The 17,666-nt window shown below is 47.2% G+C and overlaps 4 protein-coding genes across 8 annotated transcripts; 2 read left to right on the top strand and 2 right to left on the bottom strand.

The window, feature by feature from the left end:
* Positions 1 to 243: 243 nt before the first annotated feature.
* On the top strand, positions 244 to 5,015 carry LOC125510696 (nuclear pore complex protein NUP58). The gene is made up of 6 exons (XM_048675948.2): positions 244 to 1,003; positions 1,279 to 1,393; positions 2,113 to 2,547; positions 2,642 to 2,803; positions 2,994 to 3,059; positions 4,416 to 5,015. The coding sequence occupies exons 1-5, from the start codon at positions 348 to 350 to the stop codon at positions 3,030 to 3,032; spliced, it is 1,407 nt and encodes a 468-aa protein (XP_048531905.2). The 5' UTR covers positions 244 to 347; the 3' UTR covers positions 3,033 to 3,059; positions 4,416 to 5,015.
* A 991-nt stretch (positions 5,016 to 6,006) lies between these two features.
* On the top strand, positions 6,007 to 8,963 carry LOC125510694 (uncharacterized). Of its 2 annotated transcripts, none has more exons than XR_015602721.1 (6): positions 6,007 to 7,512; positions 7,593 to 7,661; positions 7,744 to 7,831; positions 7,922 to 8,008; positions 8,327 to 8,394; positions 8,485 to 8,651. XR_015602721.1 is itself a non-coding variant. In XM_087521805.1 (6 exons), exons 1-6 carry the CDS (start codon positions 6,385 to 6,387, stop codon positions 8,612 to 8,614), a joined length of 1,551 nt encoding a protein of 516 aa, XP_087377931.1. In that variant the 5' UTR covers positions 6,010 to 6,384; the 3' UTR covers positions 8,615 to 8,963. The 2 variants fall into 2 exon arrangements, 1 of the variants encoding a protein (XP_087377931.1); XM_087521805.1 differs by having other exon boundaries at positions 6,010 to 7,512; positions 7,744 to 7,812; positions 8,485 to 8,963.
* A 924-nt stretch (positions 8,964 to 9,887) lies between these two features.
* Positions 9,888 to 12,735, bottom strand: LOC125510695 (signal peptidase I). The gene is made up of 2 exons (XM_048675947.2): positions 12,072 to 12,735; positions 9,888 to 10,879 (listed from the first exon to the last, which is right to left on the bottom strand). The coding sequence occupies exons 1-2, from the start codon at positions 12,597 to 12,599 to the stop codon at positions 10,112 to 10,114; spliced, it is 1,296 nt and encodes a 431-aa protein (XP_048531904.2). The 5' UTR covers positions 12,600 to 12,735; the 3' UTR covers positions 9,888 to 10,111.
* A 683-nt stretch (positions 12,736 to 13,418) lies between these two features.
* Positions 13,419 to 17,568, bottom strand: LOC125510693 (serine/threonine-protein kinase Aurora-3). 4 transcript variants are annotated; one of them, XM_048675942.2, is made up of 7 exons: positions 17,399 to 17,567; positions 17,048 to 17,290; positions 16,146 to 16,241; positions 14,874 to 15,088; positions 14,710 to 14,782; positions 14,481 to 14,615; positions 13,419 to 13,687 (listed from the first exon to the last, which is right to left on the bottom strand). In XM_048675942.2, the coding sequence occupies exons 1-6, from the start codon at positions 17,492 to 17,494 to the stop codon at positions 14,499 to 14,501; spliced, it is 840 nt and encodes a 279-aa protein (XP_048531899.1). In that variant the 5' UTR covers positions 17,495 to 17,567; the 3' UTR covers positions 13,419 to 13,687; positions 14,481 to 14,498. The 4 variants fall into 4 exon arrangements, with proteins under 4 accessions (XP_048531899.1, XP_048531902.1, XP_048531900.1 ...); XM_048675945.2 differs by having other exon boundaries at positions 13,419 to 13,702; positions 14,491 to 14,615; XM_048675943.2 differs by having other exon boundaries at positions 14,491 to 14,615.
* Positions 17,569 to 17,666: the final 98 nt, after the last annotated feature.

The raw sequence follows: 17,666 nt of genomic DNA, 5'->3' as shown, positions 1-17,666 counted from the left end.
TGAATCATGGCTCATCGGTGTCCCTTTAAAGGCAACAATACTCACTTCCGCTTTTCTTTTCCATAGGAGATTCTTCGTTTCAACATAGGAGAAGTACCCTTTTTTTAATTAATGAAAAAGAATCACTTCCTCTTTTCTTTTCCACTGGAAAGTGGCGTGGTTCGGAAGCCAAACCAGCCCCAAAGCTGAAACCCATAAATACCCTCGCGTCAACCATCGGGACCCCGTGACATCCACCGCTGGCCGCCTGGCCCTCTCGTAGTTGACGGCCACCCAAAGGGGCAAACCCGTCCATCCACCCACCCGCCCGCCGCGGGCCGGAGCCCCTCCCTCCGGTTCGAACCGCCATGTCGCGGCTGGACGGCAACACCGACCTGGACGGCGTCGCCAGGCGCCTCAGCTTCTCCTCCGCCTCCCCGGGCCAGCTGCCGCCCCTCCCGCCCCGCACGTCCCGGAGGCAGCCGGCTCTCCCGCCGATCGCGGAGGACCCACGGGAGCAGCAGTCGGCGTCGACGGCGACGACGCAGACGCCCCCGTCGTCGCAGGCGCCTCGCGCGACGACGCGCGGGAGGTTCACGGTCTACACGGAGGCACCGCCGTCCGTGCCCCACACGCAGGCGGCCCCCGTACCCCCCGCGCCGTCGACGTCGCCGCTCGAGACGCACCAGGCGACCCCCGTAGCCCCCGCGGCGTCGACGTCGTCGCTTCAGACGCTGCAGGCGGTCGCGGCCGCGTTGGGGCGGTTGGAGCAGCAACGCCAGGCCGGGCTGCAGCAGGCGTCGGTGGCGGCGCAGCAGCAGCAGGCGTTTGTGGCCGCGTACGAGGGATGGGAGCGGGGGCGTCAAGCCGGGCTGCAGCAGCAGCCGTGGGCGCATCAGGCGTGGGCGCAGCCGCAGGCGGAGCAGCAGGTGAGGCTGTACACGGCGGAAGGGGAACCGGCGGGGTACGCGACCAAGTGGGAGGAGCTCCATCCGGTGTCCCAGCACCTTCTCCTGCAAATCGAGTAGGTTCCTGGTCACATCCCATCTCGTGCCCGTCTTTCGTGTCGAATTTGGTACCCGTGGTTTATTGGCTTCCGCCGCTGTGACGTTCTGGGGTTTCGAAAACATCTCGTGGTGGTGGATTCTGCAGGTATTGGGGATCACAGGAGTTATCTCTTTGTTCAATTTGTGTAGTATTAATCAACTTCTCCTAGGATTCATTGTGTACTTTGCCTTGTTTAAAATGTTTTGCCCCATTGCTCTCTGACCATCACCTGGTTCGTCTGTGATTTGGCAGGGACAAGATAAGGGATGAGAGGCATGCGTGTGAGCAGGTGGAACAATGCAGGCGCCTCAGTGACCCGTCAGTCTCCAACAATGGTTTCGAATTGGATGCTCGTCAGATTACCCAGGTTTGGTTTTATTCTGTGGGTGGTTTGTCCTTTAATTTGCAGAACATGTTTGAGCAGCGTTTCAGCCTTCACGGATTAGTGTAGTACCCTAATTAACCGTTGCAGAAAAGAGGAAGAAAGTAAATGCAGTACCATATATTATATATTAAGCACTGTCAAGTTATCTGCATTGCTCGTTTGGTTATTGCTTTGAGAGAGCAATTCTTCACAGATTGCCCGGTACCAGCCAATATTAAGCGCCCTTGTGTATCTGAATCGCCGCACGATTGTGCTAGATAGTACTGCATTAGATGTTTATGTTTGATATAATTGAGTTGTACTTTGTATACAAATCTATTGGTAGAGCCGTTCTTACTTCATTCAAAGGCTTGAAGTGCCACCGTTGCAATGTTCTCCACAAGATATAGATATTTTTTCTGAGGTCATGTAGGCACAGGGAAGTATTAGCAATTTAGCATCAAATAGCTGGTGTGGCATGTTGTATGCATGGAGGGTACACCATCAAGATGTCTATATGATGCAAAAGCAAAGATACATATCTTACTTGAAGAGCTATCTCTTCAGCTATGCTTTAAATTGGCAGGTTTCTGGGACTTCAACCTCAAATTGAAAAGACTCTCGGGAACCTTTTGATATAATGCATGAACCCAACTTGCCGAAAAGCACCTTTAACTTGAACAATTGTTTTTGACAGGAGCAATTTTTTCTTCCTGTAACAGGAGATTGGATTAATCTCCACCATCATCGACAGAGAGAAGGCTTCCATTCAGAGCTTAATGGCTGATGTCAGAGAAATAGTGTCACATGTGGATTTTGCTATATGTGCATATGGAAAAGTGAGACAAAGGTTCGTCAGCGAAGGTGCTGCACTTGCATATTGTGCTGGATCTTCAAGCGCTCCTACTGATTTCAGTCATCACTCGACAATGGCCCGAACCTTTCGTAACTGTTATGCTTCTGTATATCGGCCTTCTCTCTTTATGCAACACATTGTTGAAAGATTTGAGAAGCAGCTTGAAGAATGTTGCAAATTGATTGGAGAGCTAGAGCAGCTTGTAAAAACGAAGAATGATAAAACCCATCCAGCTTCTTTGAAATCTCTGCCAAAAGTTATGTCGAATGTGCATGATTATCTTATCTTTGTTGCTTCTAAGGTAATATACCTTACACACATTATCCTTGTTTGGCAGCTATAGTTTGATGCTTTCACAGATAATGGAGCTTATCTGACATTTTTGTTTTGTCCAGGTGGAAAATCTTCATCAACATGCCGAAACAATAAGAACTCAATATCTTAATGATCTGCGAAACAGTGGTAACTGGAATGATCCATTTGTTGAAGCGGATAGAAAAGAGGCAGCGAAACAAGAAGCTGCTGCCAGAATAGTCCATCCAACATTGCCTGTAACTGTAAGTAAACCTTTTGTTTAGCAGTTCTCACAAATAACATCTCATATAGTCAGGTTAGTAAACATTGATTTTGTGTAGCAGTTCTCAAAATTAACATATCATGCGCGTCATGTTGAACTTTGGTTCTCATCCTATCCTTGACTGGTTTCCAATTTACATTTATTGTCATTCTCATGTGTAATTCACACAGAGTGGCGACACCCGAAGCAGGCGCCAGATGTGTAGTTGAATCAGCTTCAGATCAGTCCTTTGTCATGTATGTCCTTTTGTCTCCATCCCTCTTCCCTTCTTTTTGTTTTACAGCAGCTTGTGATTAACATGTTTAATGAGCAACTGTAGCGGAGTTGTCTGACTCTAGCTGCTAAGGGTAGACTTCACTTCCAGATGTAAGAATACCTGGTAATGATGTCGAAATCTGTAGGACTCTTGTCTTCTAAAAGTCTGTAGGGCTCAACTTATAAGTAGAGATGGCTATGGCCACCTCAGTTTTACTTCTTTCTGTGGCAAAGCTAAAACACCGACATCGATTTCTGTAGATCAATCACCAACGAAACCTTTTTGAGTCTTCCAACGAAACCTTTTAGAGCCTTGCACTTGAAGCGTTGATTAGCCGTTACGCGTTTAGGTTGTGAGCTGGGAATGGGATACAAGATTTGTCTCACAAAATAAAATGAAAGTCCATGTGATTGTGAATTCTTCCATGCTATCAGATTATAAATTCCACCAGACGTGGAACGTTGAAGGTGTTTTTGGTCAAACAAAATTTAGGACTTGAAGGTGATTGCTGTCGAGGCTTCTCACTGAATGGTTTCGATTAGTACTCGGTGAACTTTAACACACAGCAAGGACTTGGGTAAACTGTATTTGAAAAAATGTCTAGGGCCACATGACTTTTGGCATGCATGATGCAATTGATGCTTCCGTTCTTTCTTCCCTTTTTTTTCCACTTTTGCGGAATAAACTATTCTACCTTTCCAAGGTGGCATTTGCTTTTTTATTTACTACTACTACTAGGAGCTCCAGCTTGTCAGGGCTTCCAAAGTGCCGAATTACATGCTTCTGTTTTTTTTGAACGGTACAGTATGTGTTGCTTTGTTGAAAACAGCCATTATAATCCGTTGGGACGGATAGGGTCCTTAATTGGTTATTATGGCACGTTGTCGTATTCCATTATCAAATTCTGGTGGTCTGCCCGCGCTTGCCTTGCCATTTCCCCATTCGTTGTATATGCAATAATATTGCCTTGTTGGCAGCGGGAACGTAAGCGCTGACGGCAGTTCATATGTCATATATGATACTGTATATCCCAAGGATAATCGGGACTTTTAGCTGTTTGACTTTTTGCCACTTGACGAGTTCAGCATCTGGTCGTATGTAAACCAGAGCCATACATGTCATTGACCCACCCTTGCCCAACGACCATCTCTGAATTTTTCTACAGTATTAACAATAACTAACCAGCCTACAACGCCATCACGATGCGTTGATTTCAGTCTGAATTTTTCTACTACTATATCTGTCTTCAGTTTGTCTATCGCAAACCCTGGTGGCGTGTTGTGGCTCAAGATGGGTGGGTGGATCTAACCGTACTCCTTGAATTGGCCTTGTGTAGGTTGCTCGTGGGCGGCAATGGATGGATGGCGTGCGTAATCGGTGACCTCGACTGCGACTGGGGAGGGAAGCTGCGGAGAAGCAACCAGTTGGGAACGAACGAGCGGTCAACTTTAGCTTGCTTGGCCTGGCTTTTAGGAGGAGGAGACGGTGGCACGTAGTGTATTCTAGTGCGAATATGCGTGCTTCAGGTCCTTGTCCCAGTTCGGATGTGGCACGATTCAGTCGGGTCGTACAGGTTCCCTCCCGGCTAGTGGCTGGTGCCACAGGAGGCATCCCGATTTGCTACCTTCTTTGATTCCCAGCCTGGGATTCTCTGTTTTTCCTTTTGGCATCTATGCCTGGATTTTTCGGTTTTTGAACCGTGCATAGGTGTGCTAGTGGATCGTAGATGTGATTACTGTGTGACCAGATAGATAGATAGGGATAAAAGTTGCACAGAAACTGTACAGGAGTTGACGGGGAGCAAACTCCCTCAAAATAGCGCTTACGATGTGTGGATATAACAGTTCCGCCAGAAGAAGAAAAAGTGGATGTAACAATTCGGTTATCATCTGTTTTTGCGCCTCGTTTGAATTGATCATGGGGTGTGAAAACTGTATTCTTCCTGTGCATTCTTTTTTTTCCGGAAAAGCTTTCAACTTATTCATCTTCAATCATGGTAGTACAACGAGCTCGAGAAATAATAAATATTATATTCAGATCCGTAGATCATCTAGCGACGACTACAAACACTGAAGCGAGCCGAAGGCGCGCTGCTGTCATCGTCTCTCCCTCACCGGAGCCGGACCTCACCGGAGCCGGACAAACCTTATTGTAGTAGACAGTCGAAAAGTCGTCGTGCTAAGGTCCCATAGAACCAACGCATCGGAACAGCAACCGCCGCGGATGAAGAATATAGATCAAAAGAATCCAACCTGAAGACACATGAACGAAGACGAACGGCAAACAGATCTGAGCAAATCCATCAAAGACAGATCCGTCGAAGACACACCTCCACACGCCCACCGATGATACTACACGCATCACCGGAACGGGGACTAGACGGAGAGACCTTTATTTTCCATCTTCAGAGAGTCTCCGCCGTCTCGCCTTCCTGAACAGGACACAAACCCTAACAAAGCCCGAAAAAAGATATAAAACAGAGCCCTCCCACGGGCAAGGGCCGAGATCTACTGCGCCTTCATGGCCCTAAGGCCATCGGAGAAGGGACGGACTGGCGCCGGCGCCGGTGGGAGGCAAAGAACCCTAGTTTTGCGGAGACGGTGGCTGGCTACGTTGAGAGTTTTCGATTTATTCTTCCTGTGCATTCGTGCCAGAAAATTCGATTTATTGTTTTTCGTTTGTTCAGCACAGTGACTGTAAAAAAAAACTTTCTGAGGAGAAAAAGGGAAAATCATAAGAGTCACAGTCGCACGTAGAGTAACAACCAAATACAACACGGGTAAAAACAAGATGACCCAAATAACACGAGATTCACCGCTCCGTTCAAATATTTTGGGTTGAAACTACCTATCCGGCCATCGCACTCCGGCCTAGTTGGGGAGGGGCCAACCGCAATCGAAAAAAGATCTCCAAAATCCTGGCGGCCCGCACGCTGCCACGCATCCCAACAGAGCATAAAGAAGCCGCCGCTCACCCTCCCTCCCTCCACCTCCCATCTCCCACTTCTCCGCCCCCTCGCCCCCTCCGCCGTTGACCTCGTCGGCCGCCGCCGCCGACGAGGCCTCCTGTCGCCGGATGCCCATCCTCTAGACACCCGCTCCGTCACAACCTGAACCCCGCTCCTCTCCCAGACGAGCCGTGTCAGCATCCGACTCCACCGATCCTCCGAACCCTAGATCCCCTGGGCACCCGATCGCGCGCCCCTTCCGGAGGGGCGCCGTCCCGATCGCCCCGGAGGAAATGCCCCGCCGCGTCCCGTGAGATCCGGCCGCCAAAGATTCGAGCTTTGCCCGTGACGCGGCGCCATGGCGATCCGCATGACCGTCTCCTACTCCGGCTACGTGGCGCAGAGCCTGGCCTCCACCTTCGGCCTGCGCTGCACCACCGCCGCCGCCGCGGGCTCCGGGGCCGCGCCCGGCGCCGGCTGCCGCGTCCTCCAGGACGCGCTCTCCCGCCCCTTCTGCCTCTTCGCCTCCTCGCGCCGCGTCGAGCAGCACAATGACGCCGAGGACCACAACCACCCCAAGCCCAAGCCCAGGCCCAAGCCTCTCCCGCCCGCCACCGCCGGTGCCGGCCGCTCCGCCAAGGCTCTCCCTGTCGCAGCCGCCGGAGGCAGGCAGCTGACCAAGCTCGTCCCCGCCGACGGGGGCAGCTACTCGCTGTTCGTCTCGCCGTCCGGCTCGACAAAGGCGGATGACCCGCCGTCACTGGCGGTGGGGTTGCTGTCGGTGCTCGCGTCCGGGGTCGGCTCGGGCCCTGGCATAGCCGGCGTGTCCTCGCTGTCGGCGTCGCCGTCGATATCGTCCGGGCTGAACCCTGCCACGCTGCTCCCGTTCTTGCAGGCCACAAAGTGGCTCCCTTGTAGTGATATCATCACCGGTGCATCATCCCGCAGGTCGGTACGCCCTGCGGATGTGTCGACGGCGCCCACACATGTGCCTTCCCGCCGCCCTTTGCCTTCGCCTGTGCCCTCCCCTGCGGTGGCTGCCCCTTCGAAGGCGGGCGTGATGGCCTTGCTTGGTAGCAGCGGTGTGGTGGCTGCCCCCACCAAGATGGGCGTCAAGGCATTGTTTGGTAGCAGTGGTGCGGTGGCTGCCCCTTCCAAGGTGGGCAGCGTAGTAGCGCCGTTAGTTGGTAGTAGTGCAGTTGCTTCTGGTGCTGCTGGGGTGGTAAGACAGAGCAGTGCTGCTCTTGGTGGTGCTGCTGGGGTGGTCAGACAGAGCAGTGCCGCTCTTGGTGCTGCTGCAGGGGCGAGCAAGAGAACTAGCTGGCTGTCTAGGTGGGTGAACTCCTGCTCGGATGATGCAAAGACCGTTCTTGCTGCTGTGACTGTACCACTGCTCCATAAATCCTCCCTGGCGGAACCAAGGTCCATCCCTTCGAAATCAATGTATCCAACATTTGATGTTGGTGACCGGATTCTCGCCGAGAGGGTACAGCTAACTCCCAGTCTTCCATGAGTAGCAGTTTTCTGTGATGTATGTCTGCTGATGGTGCATACTGGCAATTTCAGGTTTCATATATTTTCCGGGAGCCGCAAGTTTTGGACATTGTGATCTTCCGTGCACCCCTAGTCCTTCAGGTATGATGATTCAGTTTGTCTTCTTACTTATCTCTGATTTATGATGATGGAATATGTTATAGTTTGGACTTCTTTATTGCAGGCATTGGGCTACAGCTCAAGTGATGTGTTCATCAAGAGGGTTGTGGCCAAGGGCGGGGACATCGTTGAAGTAAGCTTTTATCCGAAGGGTAGTGGCTTCTATTTGTTTCCATTCCCCTCTTATTTCGTTTACTTGTTGGCATGAATTCTAACCGTCTGTATCCTCCTTATCTGAATAGGTGACTGATGGTCAATTATTAGTTAACGGAGTCGTCCAAGATGAGGACTTTGTGCTCGAGCCACCCGATTATGAAATGGACCCGGTGGTATGCCATCTTTGCTTCCTGCATCATACTAATGACCAAATGTTGTAATTTGACACAAGTTTGATGATACCAAGTTTCTATCATTAAACTGTTGAACCTGTTATATCGGATGTAAATATATTAATGTGCTGACATATTTGGTGCTTAAAATGTTAAATTGGTTGTGTTTTCAAGTTGATAATGTGACATGGAAGTCACTGGTCCACTAGTAGATTGATGGTTCATAAGAGCCTCCATGACTTGATCATCCTCCGTTTTCTGAAATTAGTTTACACTGGAGTATACATATGTTGATCAGTTGTTGGTTGCTTTTTCCAGAGTGTGCCTGAAGGCTACGTGTTTGTGCTGGGGGACAACAGAAACAACAGCTTCGATTCCCATAACTGGTATGCCAAACCTCTATGGAGGATACCTGCTTGATTTCTTGAGACTAATTTCCAGGACATGTGGCTCATGTGCTATGTTTGTCATTACAGGGGACCGCTACCCGTGAAGAACATTCTTGGGAGATCTGTGCTTCGATACTGGCCACCATCGAAAATAACAGACACAATTTATGATCACATTGACCATGATGTGGTTCATGGCATGGCAGGCATCTCCTGAGATGCACAGTTGGTTCGGCAATGCTAAACCAACCCAATTTTTTTTTGGCAGAGAATCACTGATGATCTCTGCTGCATTTTTTTTTCTCCTCTAGCTATTTATTTGATTGATGTCGCCTTGCACGTAATGCCTGGCTGACTCTCAGTTTTTCCCCTGCCCTACCAGCAGATGCTTGTTTAGAGGCAACAATTCTTGTACTGTAACCAAAGGTCTGGCTCGCCTGTCGAATGAGCATCCATGGCAGCGCATGGAAATTTTGTTATGTTTGGCACAAGGAGAGTTGGTTGATCTGTTTCAGATCTTAATGTATAAGAAGCAGAAAGCATATGCCATATTGTTCATCCTGTTACTTGCGGAGAGTTTTGGTTCCCTTGTTGAATCCTACATGTTTGTTTGGTGAAGGAAACCACGGCCAATTTTGAAACTCGTCTTGTCTCAGGTGATGTTTTGGCCTTGTGTGCTTCGGTGTTGTGGATTGTGATATGTGCTACCAGCAGATGTCCAAAACTTGAGGCTGTCAATTATTTCTTTCAAATAGTTTGGATTCTTTATTGCAGGCATCGTGCACCTTTTAGTATGTTGGCCGCATGGGCAAGATGTTTGTTTAGCAGTACACTAGCTAACTGAGCGAGTGCAAAATATGTGCTTGTGTGTTGTTGATATTGGTCTTGTATTCAAAGAATCTTCTCTATTTTTGAGCAAGTATATGAAGGATTCTTGTAGCTGTCAATTATTTGAAAGAAATATGAGCAAAATATGTGCTCCTGTGCTGTTGATTTTGATCTTGTATTCAAAGAAATTTTCCTTTTTGAGCAAGTATACGAAGGATTATTGTAGCTGTCCATTGTTCCAAAGAAATATGAACATCTGGGCTTATGATCCTTGCTAAAAGATCTATGAGGTCGTGCGCTTCTGTCAAAATATTGAACCAGCAAGACATCAAAAGAAATATTCAGCGTGCATCCATTAGCCGACGTTTCTTCTGAGACAGCCCTCCCTCTCTATTTTTCTCTTGTAAGATGTGTGCGTGATGGAGTGATGAATGTTCTTTTTTTCTTAAGAGTGATGAATGTTCTTCGTTGCCACATTAGAAACAAAATCAAGTGTCATCAATGTTTCAATACTGACAAATACTCCATATCATCACCACATTGCTTATGAAGTACTCCCTCTCTAAACTAATATAAGTGTCATCAAAGTGATCTAAACACTCTTATATTAGTTTACGGAGGGAGTAGTATACAGTAGATGTTTCCATACTGACAAATAGATATATCTACAACTTCAGGTAATAAGCTGAAATCAACCACCCCACTGTGGTCCGGAGAAAAGGGAGCAACGTAGTCAAGAACAGTACAAAATTTCAACATTGCGTTACAGACAAACCACATTTGCAGGCACACTTCTGGCCCCAACAATTATACACGAAATTGATGTATATGTGCAATTTCCTACCAGCCCCTATCACTATCAAAAGTAATAAACAAGAAGAAACTGTTACCACTTTACATCCAGTGACAATGGATCAGGCGGCAGAACCAACGACGTGAAGTCTGCGAAGGAGACATTCGAAGTCAGGCTGCTCCACGAAGTAGCGTCCGCTATCTGTAGAGATTTCCTCACCTTCTTCACCGATATAGCCTTGAGCCTCCCCTCTTCCTCAACCCTAGCGATAACGTCAAGCGTGATTCGCTGGACCACAGGCAAGGTTTTCCACTCTGGAACATCGTCCCACATGTCGTCCTCTTCAGTAATGTCCCTCTCGAGCTCCAAACGGAATTTTACCAGGGTCATTGACGTCACTCTAGCTTCGAAGAAGTTCATTGTTCTGTTGAACCCATTCCTCTCACTGAACCAAGTCTTCAGGAGTTTTTCAAGCCTCGGCAACCTTGGACTAATTGAACAGAACGCACATGCTGAGATCAACCGATCTGACATGTCGTTCACTTCAGACTGGTCTGATAGTAACTCGATAGCGTCACCAGAAGTCAACAAGGGCTTCATGTGCCCCCCAGAGACATTGGTTTCATGTGCAACTATTGTAACTGATGATCCTACAACACGCATGTGAAGTAATGGCGCACAGGTTGAGTGGCTGAGAGGCAATATTTGTCTTAGGTCCTTGTTAGTAGCCACCAAGCTTCCATTTGCTAAGAGACCTATACTGTGAGGATGGGAAAAGAACACTCTCTGTGCACCAGTAATCTTTAATGCAACACCAGCAGCAACAAGTACCCTCTTCAACCCTGTATACGTGGCATTCAACTGCATATGAGGGGCAACATAAGATTTTGCAGCAGTTGATAAACAAATATTGCATTAAGCAAACAGTACAACAACAAAAATTCTTTGAACATTATGACTTTAATGTATGATGAAGCGTATATAAACTAATTCATGAAAGATGGTACTCCCTCTGATCCATACTAATTTAGTGTACTAAATCAGCGACAATTAATATGGATCGGAGGGAGTAACATAATTTAGTCATGACCAGCTTACAACAAATGCCAAACACAGTATGTGGCATATCCACTTTTTATTTGGTGACTATTACAGACATAGCTAACATAGAGCAAACACATATATCCAAGAGCAGTTTATCTCAATTCTCCAGCATATACAACAATCAAAGATATACAGACAACACTGCTGTACATTATAATTATAATTAACTAAACAAGCAAAACTGCATATATCTGATTATCCTATTTGTGTCCATTCCTTTTCCACCCAGAACAAACCCTTGCCCAGGCATGCTAGAACAAAATGTTTGTATCCTGTCTTTAATAATCTGGAGTTAAGCTAAATTCAAAATCAAATATCCTGGAAGCTACATTTAAGTCAACCACATAGAAGTAGAAGCCACTGAGAACAAGAGTCCAATGTTTTGGTATCTCGCATACTGTATTGGGCATCGATATGCTACCCCTAGTATAGGCATTCCATGTGTGTAAGTGTACTTAAATGGATGAACATAGCAAATTTAAATGCACATAGCTTGTTACACTCACTACTTCTACCCTCTTCCATTAATAGCATTCAACAGTTTAAGGTCACTGTGCAATCAAGGTAGAACGACAAGTGGAACCGAACTGAAGGTTTTGATGTTCAATTTTGTTGCATATCCTTACAAACTTACCTCCAAATCTAGGAGAAAATTGGTCCAATTGACACCATGTACACACAACGAAAATTAAACCAGATATATCTGTACCAAATACTAGTGTTCAGACGCTGCAACAACCGCAACCAATTTGAAGTCGTAATCAAAACCAAAAGGAGTAGGCAGCAGCTAGATCATTCACCAATTAGAGCAATTGCTTCATCTTAAAGATGACACAACTTCAATTCCGTACCGATACCACCGCTAGCATAGCAAGCAAGCAAGCAAGCAAGCAAGCGAGAGCAAAATCTGAAGCAACAGTAAAGCAAAAGGTCAAACAGCAGCACTCACCGACGGTAAGTGGAGCTCCGCGAGGCCCCCGCCAGCGCCATCGGAGACGAACACCTCGAGCGGCCCGACGAGGTCGAGGTCCCTGACGCCGGAGCCGAACGCCAGGGCGCCGTGGCCGGCGACGAAGTCGACCCCGTCGGGCCCGAGCACCTCCTCCACCGCGGGGGCGTCGGGGCGGCTCCAGTCGACGAACCCGTCGGAGGCCCGCGCGAGCGCGGCCGCGGCGCCCCCCGCGCGGGCGCGGAACTCGTAGCGCTGCACGGCGCCGACGAGCACGCCCCCGGCGTCGAGCGGCCAGACCCGGACCTCGGCGTCGGGGTCCCAGCCGTACTTGTCGGCGACGGCGTCGACGACGTCGTCGAAGAAGGTGGGATCCGGGGCGGGCGCCGGCTCGCGGCCCGCGAAGGCGTAGGCGTGCGCCGAGGCGTTGGAGGTGGCCGGGAGCGGGGAGAGCGAGGCGGCGCGGGCCGGGGCGGGGGAGGGGAGGAGCAGCGCGAGGAGCAGGAGGAGGGGGAGGGGCGTGGCCATGGTGGCGGGGAGGGGGAGGATCTAGAAGGTTCGAGAAGGGATGGATTGGGGTTTGGCCGGCGAGAGGTAGGTGTCGTGTCGGGTCGAGCCCCCCGGAGGAGGATCTCTTGGCGGAGGGGGGAGGAGGACGGGGACGGTTCTGGAGATATTATCATTATATGGCGCCCGTGTGGGTGGTTGGCTTAATAGGAGACTGACTTGTGGGACCCGATAACTGTGTTAGAGGTGGCTTCCTGGCGCTTCACCATTGCGTGCCTGTTTGCTTGCGACCAGACGCGGAGTAGCAAGAGTTTGTTTTCGGCGAATCAACCTGTGGTTGAATGGTTAAAGAGACTATGGTATTTTCAGCTCATCAGGATTCATGTGAGCGTTTGTGTTTATACTGTGTTGAAAAAAAAATTGTTTTCGCGTGGGCTTTGGCACACCCTTTTCGGAGAAGTTTACATATTCCGGTACAAATTACTAGTTATCCCTTCATTAGTAAAAAATATTAGATTGTTCTTCATCTCTTGCTTGATCCATTGGGGGAATAGGAATTATAATTAGTTGATCGTGAATGTAGGAGCAAAAAACTTAGAGAGTAATGTAAACTTTTAAAAGGGGGGGGGGGGGGTACGGAAGCAAAAAACTTGTTTTCATGTAACACAGTACAGTACTATAAATGAGACCAAATCTGAACTCGGTCAGCAGTTCCATGCTGGGGACGGCGATGATTACTGCTGTGATTGCAATTTTGCGAGACATTTGGACCAGCGGAACAAAGATAGTATTCGGCAGTTCAGAACAGTGGTAGCGCTGCAGATGCACTGGATGGCACAATAGAGATGCACGACACTCTTATATTAGTTTACGGAGGGAGTATTTCAGAACACTGATTCACCACCAAGAAGGCATTAGTAGTAGTATCAGTAGGTTAACTTAAGAGAACCTCTCTGGAGAAAGGCCAGGTTCTATGGTACAAATCGGCCACAAAAAAAGAAAAAGCTATGGTACAGATGATGCTAACTGTTCACTTCTTCTATGTTTGGCATGTTGGCAAACAAGAACTTCGCCAAAATCCAGTCCGGCTTGCAACGGCAAGAAGTGCCCTGCGGAGAAAACAACTGCAGTTCATTAGGACAAGCAACGCCACCGGGGCAACAGATAGCACCAAACCATCAGTACCACATACTAAGCCTTCACGTTCATACATTGCATCTGGGAGTTCAATTCTCAGACATTATTTGGGAAAGATTGGCGAAATAGAAATGACGTTCGATCCTCCACAACCAAAATAGCGATTCATCATCTACGACTGGAAAAAGATTTTTCTACGTAGAGGACAGGTTACAGAAGGGCGGAACATGCCTGAACAAAGCAGCAAGGTTGGGGGTTGGTTACCTGCCCAACTAGGGATAAGACTGAATTTTCTAGCAATTTTCTGAGTAGCCTAACTGAATTTTCGAGTTCAGACAACAAACAACAGGAAGCTGCAAAATATCACAAAGTAATTCGACTAAAATACATATTCTACCCACTACCCAGGAGCAACGTAGCTCCCAGTCGTTATCAAGAAATCCGCAATATGAATTTAAGGTGGCATTGAAGCATGTTATATAAATTGATTAAACCATGTTTGAACTAATTTTCAAACAGGGTGACCTAGCATGTTACATAATCCGTTGTTTGCATTTCCAGGTGATATATTCTACGCTATCAAAATTCAAAATACTACAAAAATTGTCTAGAAATTGATCCAGAACGTTATATTTATAACTCATAGTTATCTCGATTAGCAAATGTACCACGCTAAGATTTTTAGTACAGTACAGGATTATAGGTTGACCAGTAACATCGTAAAATAACATGCATATTCAATTAGCCATTTAGTAGAACACATACATGGACTTACTAAGGAGCTTAGGCACTAGCTTTTTGCTCAATGCAACTCCCTGAAGGTTCTGCATTCTTTACAATCCATGGGTGCTTCAGAATATCGTCAAGAGAAATCCTCTTGCTCGAATCCTTCACTAGCAGCTGCATACAAAATTCATACATTCAACTTCATCACCTTAAAGGACATAATCCATTATTAAGAAAGAAGATTATAACCAATATTTTCAAATGTTACCTTGCAAATGAGATCCTTGGCATCTGCAGATATGTCACGAGTTTTAGGGAACAGCAAGTCCACTTTGACTATCCTGCTCAAAATTCATGTTGCGGAGAATGTGTATCAAAGGAAGATTGGGCAAAACACAAACACTGTAGCTACACAAACATTGTACCTCTTACCTCATCAGGGTATCTTGCTGCTCTGCAGCTTCAAAGGGTGGTGATCCATACAAAAACTCGTAGCACAGGATCCCTAAAGTCCAGTTGTCAACGGCGTAATCGTGAGCCTTTTTCTCTACCATCTCCGGTGCCAGGTAATCTATTGTGCCACAGAGTGTGTGACGTTTAGCATTTGATCGAACCGCCCATCCAAAATCTGCAATTTTAAGCCGGCCCTGTAAAATGGAAGCTGAGTGACTTCTATAAAAAAAGGCTCAGCAACTTATGCACAAACATAGAGTTAAAAGTGTCAACAGCAATCAGCTCTGACATATACCAATGTGGACAGCACAACAAATGATGTTCTTTACTGGTTTCGTACTCATATGGATGTGGACAGCACAACTAATAAGGCCTCTGACAGTATTTGATAGTCTCTACAGCGACAGAAGTATCTCTTCAGTAATCTCGAGAAAGTTATACAGGACATGCATCTATAAAGTAACCAGGTGTTCGGAGCCATATATAGTACACAAGTGCAAGTTGGTAAAATCATGTATGACCAACAGTACTTACCGGCAAAACGTGTACGTCAAAAAGAAATGGGACGCCCATGTAAATTGCTGGAATTTGCATTCGAATTATATACCTTTGGGATGTCAAATTTTATACTGCACTATTTTACTTACAAATAGTTATAGAGTAAGCTACTGCTTATCTGCTATTTCGTCTCTCTATAAAACCGATTTCAAAATAACCTAGAATTTCTCTACAGTTGGACTGATCATCAACGGTCATAAGTTCCCAACACATGAGATGCATAGTGCTTCAATTCACAATGTATAGCTCCTAAATTTTCCACATATATCTTAATAAAAGTTCAGGCTACAAGGGTATCTGGATAGTTTATGCTTGCAGCAAGGCAAATGGGATATATTGTCTGTTTTATTTTATCTCAAGTAATTTTCACATATCGGCCATATCTATAGAAAGAGATTGCGTAACTAATCACAATGCACAACATGCATTTCCTGGAAACATATATATTGCTTCAATAGTGGACAAAATGCATAGGTCCAGCTATTGTTTAATCTGTAGGCAGGCATAATTTACAACAATGATGTAGTCGGATTCCATGTTGTTGACAAACATGGATGGCAAAAAAAAGTGCATTTAACCTACTGGGTTATCAAAATATTGCCCCATATAAATTCTTAAAATACGCAGTTTCAGTTTGGTATGATAACACATAACAGTGGCAGAGAGGCAGCAACTGCATGCAGAAGAACCAACCTCGATATCAAGGAGCAAATTTTCCGGTTTGATGTCCCTGTGAATTACCTGCTTCTTGTGACAGTATGCCAGTGCACCAGCAAGGCTTGCTACATACTAAAGCAAAATAAAATGAATTGGATCAACAGAAATCCAGCGCAAAAATGATAAGTCAGTAGGAAAGCAATGTAGGTCCACCATGATTAACAGCCTGATGTGCTGTATATCAAAAGATCAGTACATGTCATGCTAAGCAGAGTGCAGTTTGACTGATTACTGTTCAGACAAAGGAAATATGGTTCTATTGTGTTTGGATCTTTGGGTTGGATGGTTTAGATCTCAGACTGAGCTGGAAGTGTCACTCCTGAGGTGGGTTTTCTGTACTGAAAATGCTACATTTGTTTTCACACCCATTCATGGAAGAGGGGTGAGGCTTTTCCTTGTGTTTTTATAGATGTTCTGGAGTTCTTGGGTTCTTCATCTTGCGGTGAAATACATAGATCCATTAAACCCAATGGAAATGAATAGCTCATACCAAAATTCTTAACGATCAGACAGATTACTACTTTCAATGGTTAATGAGAAACCAACATAACTAAGCACAGATTGTTTCAGAACACCTACTAATGAATATACTAAGCTTAGTCAGTACTCTTTTAACTGATCTTTCTACCTCTCACGACCTCAATCGAAGTAATACTTCACTAGTGAAATGCTAGAAAATGCCCCCTATCGAATTTTGTGGGCTCTTCTATGTGACAGTCAGAGCTCAGAATATTCCAGCTTCATTGCAGATTTTGAGATTTCAGACAGTTAATTCCACAAACGATAGCGAATAACAACTGGGCTTATCCAATCAATAAACGCCACACGGCTGGGGAAAAGTAACGCGGCAGGAAAGGGACAGGGTGGGGATAGCTCACGGTGGCGGCGGTCCGCTCGGAGAAGTGGCCGACGCTGCGGAGGAGCTTGTAGAGCTCCCCGCGGGCGGCGTACTCGAGGACGAGGACGACCCGCTCGGCGTCGTGGAACCAGGCGAAGAGGCGGAGCACGTTGGGGTGGTCGAGGCCGTGCTGGATCTCGATCTCCCGCCGCAGGTGCCCGTGGAACCGGTACTTCTCCAGCTTCGTCTTGTATATCACCTTGAGCGCCACCACGTAGCCGCTCTGGATCGCCAAGATTCTCCGGCGAGTCAGCCTCATCGGAGTTGAAAATTTTTGGGGGTGGGGGGACCGAAGCTCGAAGGTTTGGGGGATAGGGTTTGGAGGGCCTACCTGCCTCTCGCGGCCGAGATAGACCTTGCCGAACTTGCCCTCGCCGATGAACTTGCCGATGTCGAAGTCGGAGAGGCTCCACTGCCGCCGCTCCATCGGAGGTGAGAGGGGGACGGAGGCGCCGCGGAGAGACGTTGGGATTTCGTAATGGAGCGTGCGGAAGCCAACTTCTGTGTTCGGAGTAAGAAATCGATGGGGCGAATGTGGAATGGGCCTCTGTTGAATTTGGCCCGATCCCCATCCCTTGTTTTAGATGGGCCATTTGGAG

Source organism: Triticum urartu, chromosome 5A (assembly GCF_056163025.1).
Source record: "Triticum urartu cultivar PI428250 chromosome 5A, HENAU_Tu73, whole genome shotgun sequence".
NCBI classification, from domain to species: Eukaryota; Viridiplantae; Streptophyta; class Magnoliopsida; order Poales; family Poaceae; genus Triticum; species Triticum urartu.
Note: the sequence above shows the minus strand (reverse complement) of the source record. Positions and strands in the feature narration are given on the sequence as shown.

Excerpts from the sequence above, each read along its gene's own strand:
- LOC125510696 (XM_048675948.2), top strand. The coding sequence starts at position 348 with ATGTCGCGGCTGGACGGCAACACCGACCTGGACGGCGTCGCCAGGCGC. Across the intron at positions 2,548-2,641 it reads TTATCTTTGTTGCTTCTAAG|GTGGAAAATCTTCATCAACA; the intron begins GTAATATACCTT and ends TGTTTTGTCCAG. Across the intron at positions 2,804-2,993 it reads ATCCAACATTGCCTGTAACT|AGTGGCGACACCCGAAGCAG; the intron begins GTAAGTAAACCT and ends TAATTCACACAG.
- LOC125510695 (XM_048675947.2), bottom strand. The coding sequence starts at position 12,599 with ATGGCCACGCCCCTCCCCCTCCTCCTGCTCCTCGCGCTGCTCCTCCCC. Across the intron at positions 10,880-12,071 it reads CGGAGCTCCACTTACCGTCG|TTGAATGCCACGTATACAGG; the intron begins GTGAGTGCTGCT and ends CCTCATATGCAG.
- LOC125510694 (XM_087521805.1), top strand. The coding sequence starts at position 6,385 with ATGGCGATCCGCATGACCGTCTCCTACTCCGGCTACGTGGCGCAGAGC. Across the intron at positions 7,662-7,743 it reads GTGCACCCCTAGTCCTTCAG|GCATTGGGCTACAGCTCAAG; the intron begins GTATGATGATTC and ends TCTTTATTGCAG. Across the intron at positions 8,395-8,484 it reads AGCTTCGATTCCCATAACTG|GGGACCGCTACCCGTGAAGA; the intron begins GTATGCCAAACC and ends TTGTCATTACAG.
- LOC125510693 (XM_048675942.2), bottom strand. The coding sequence starts at position 17,494 with ATGGAGCGGCGGCAGTGGAGCCTCTCCGACTTCGACATCGGCAAGTTC. Across the intron at positions 17,291-17,398 it reads ATCTCGGCCGCGAGAGGCAG|AGCGGCTACGTGGTGGCGCT; the intron begins GTAGGCCCTCCA and ends TTGGCGATCCAG. Across the intron at positions 16,242-17,047 it reads CCGAGCGGACCGCCGCCACC|TATGTAGCAAGCCTTGCTGG; the intron begins GTGAGCTATCCC and ends ATTTTGCTTTAG.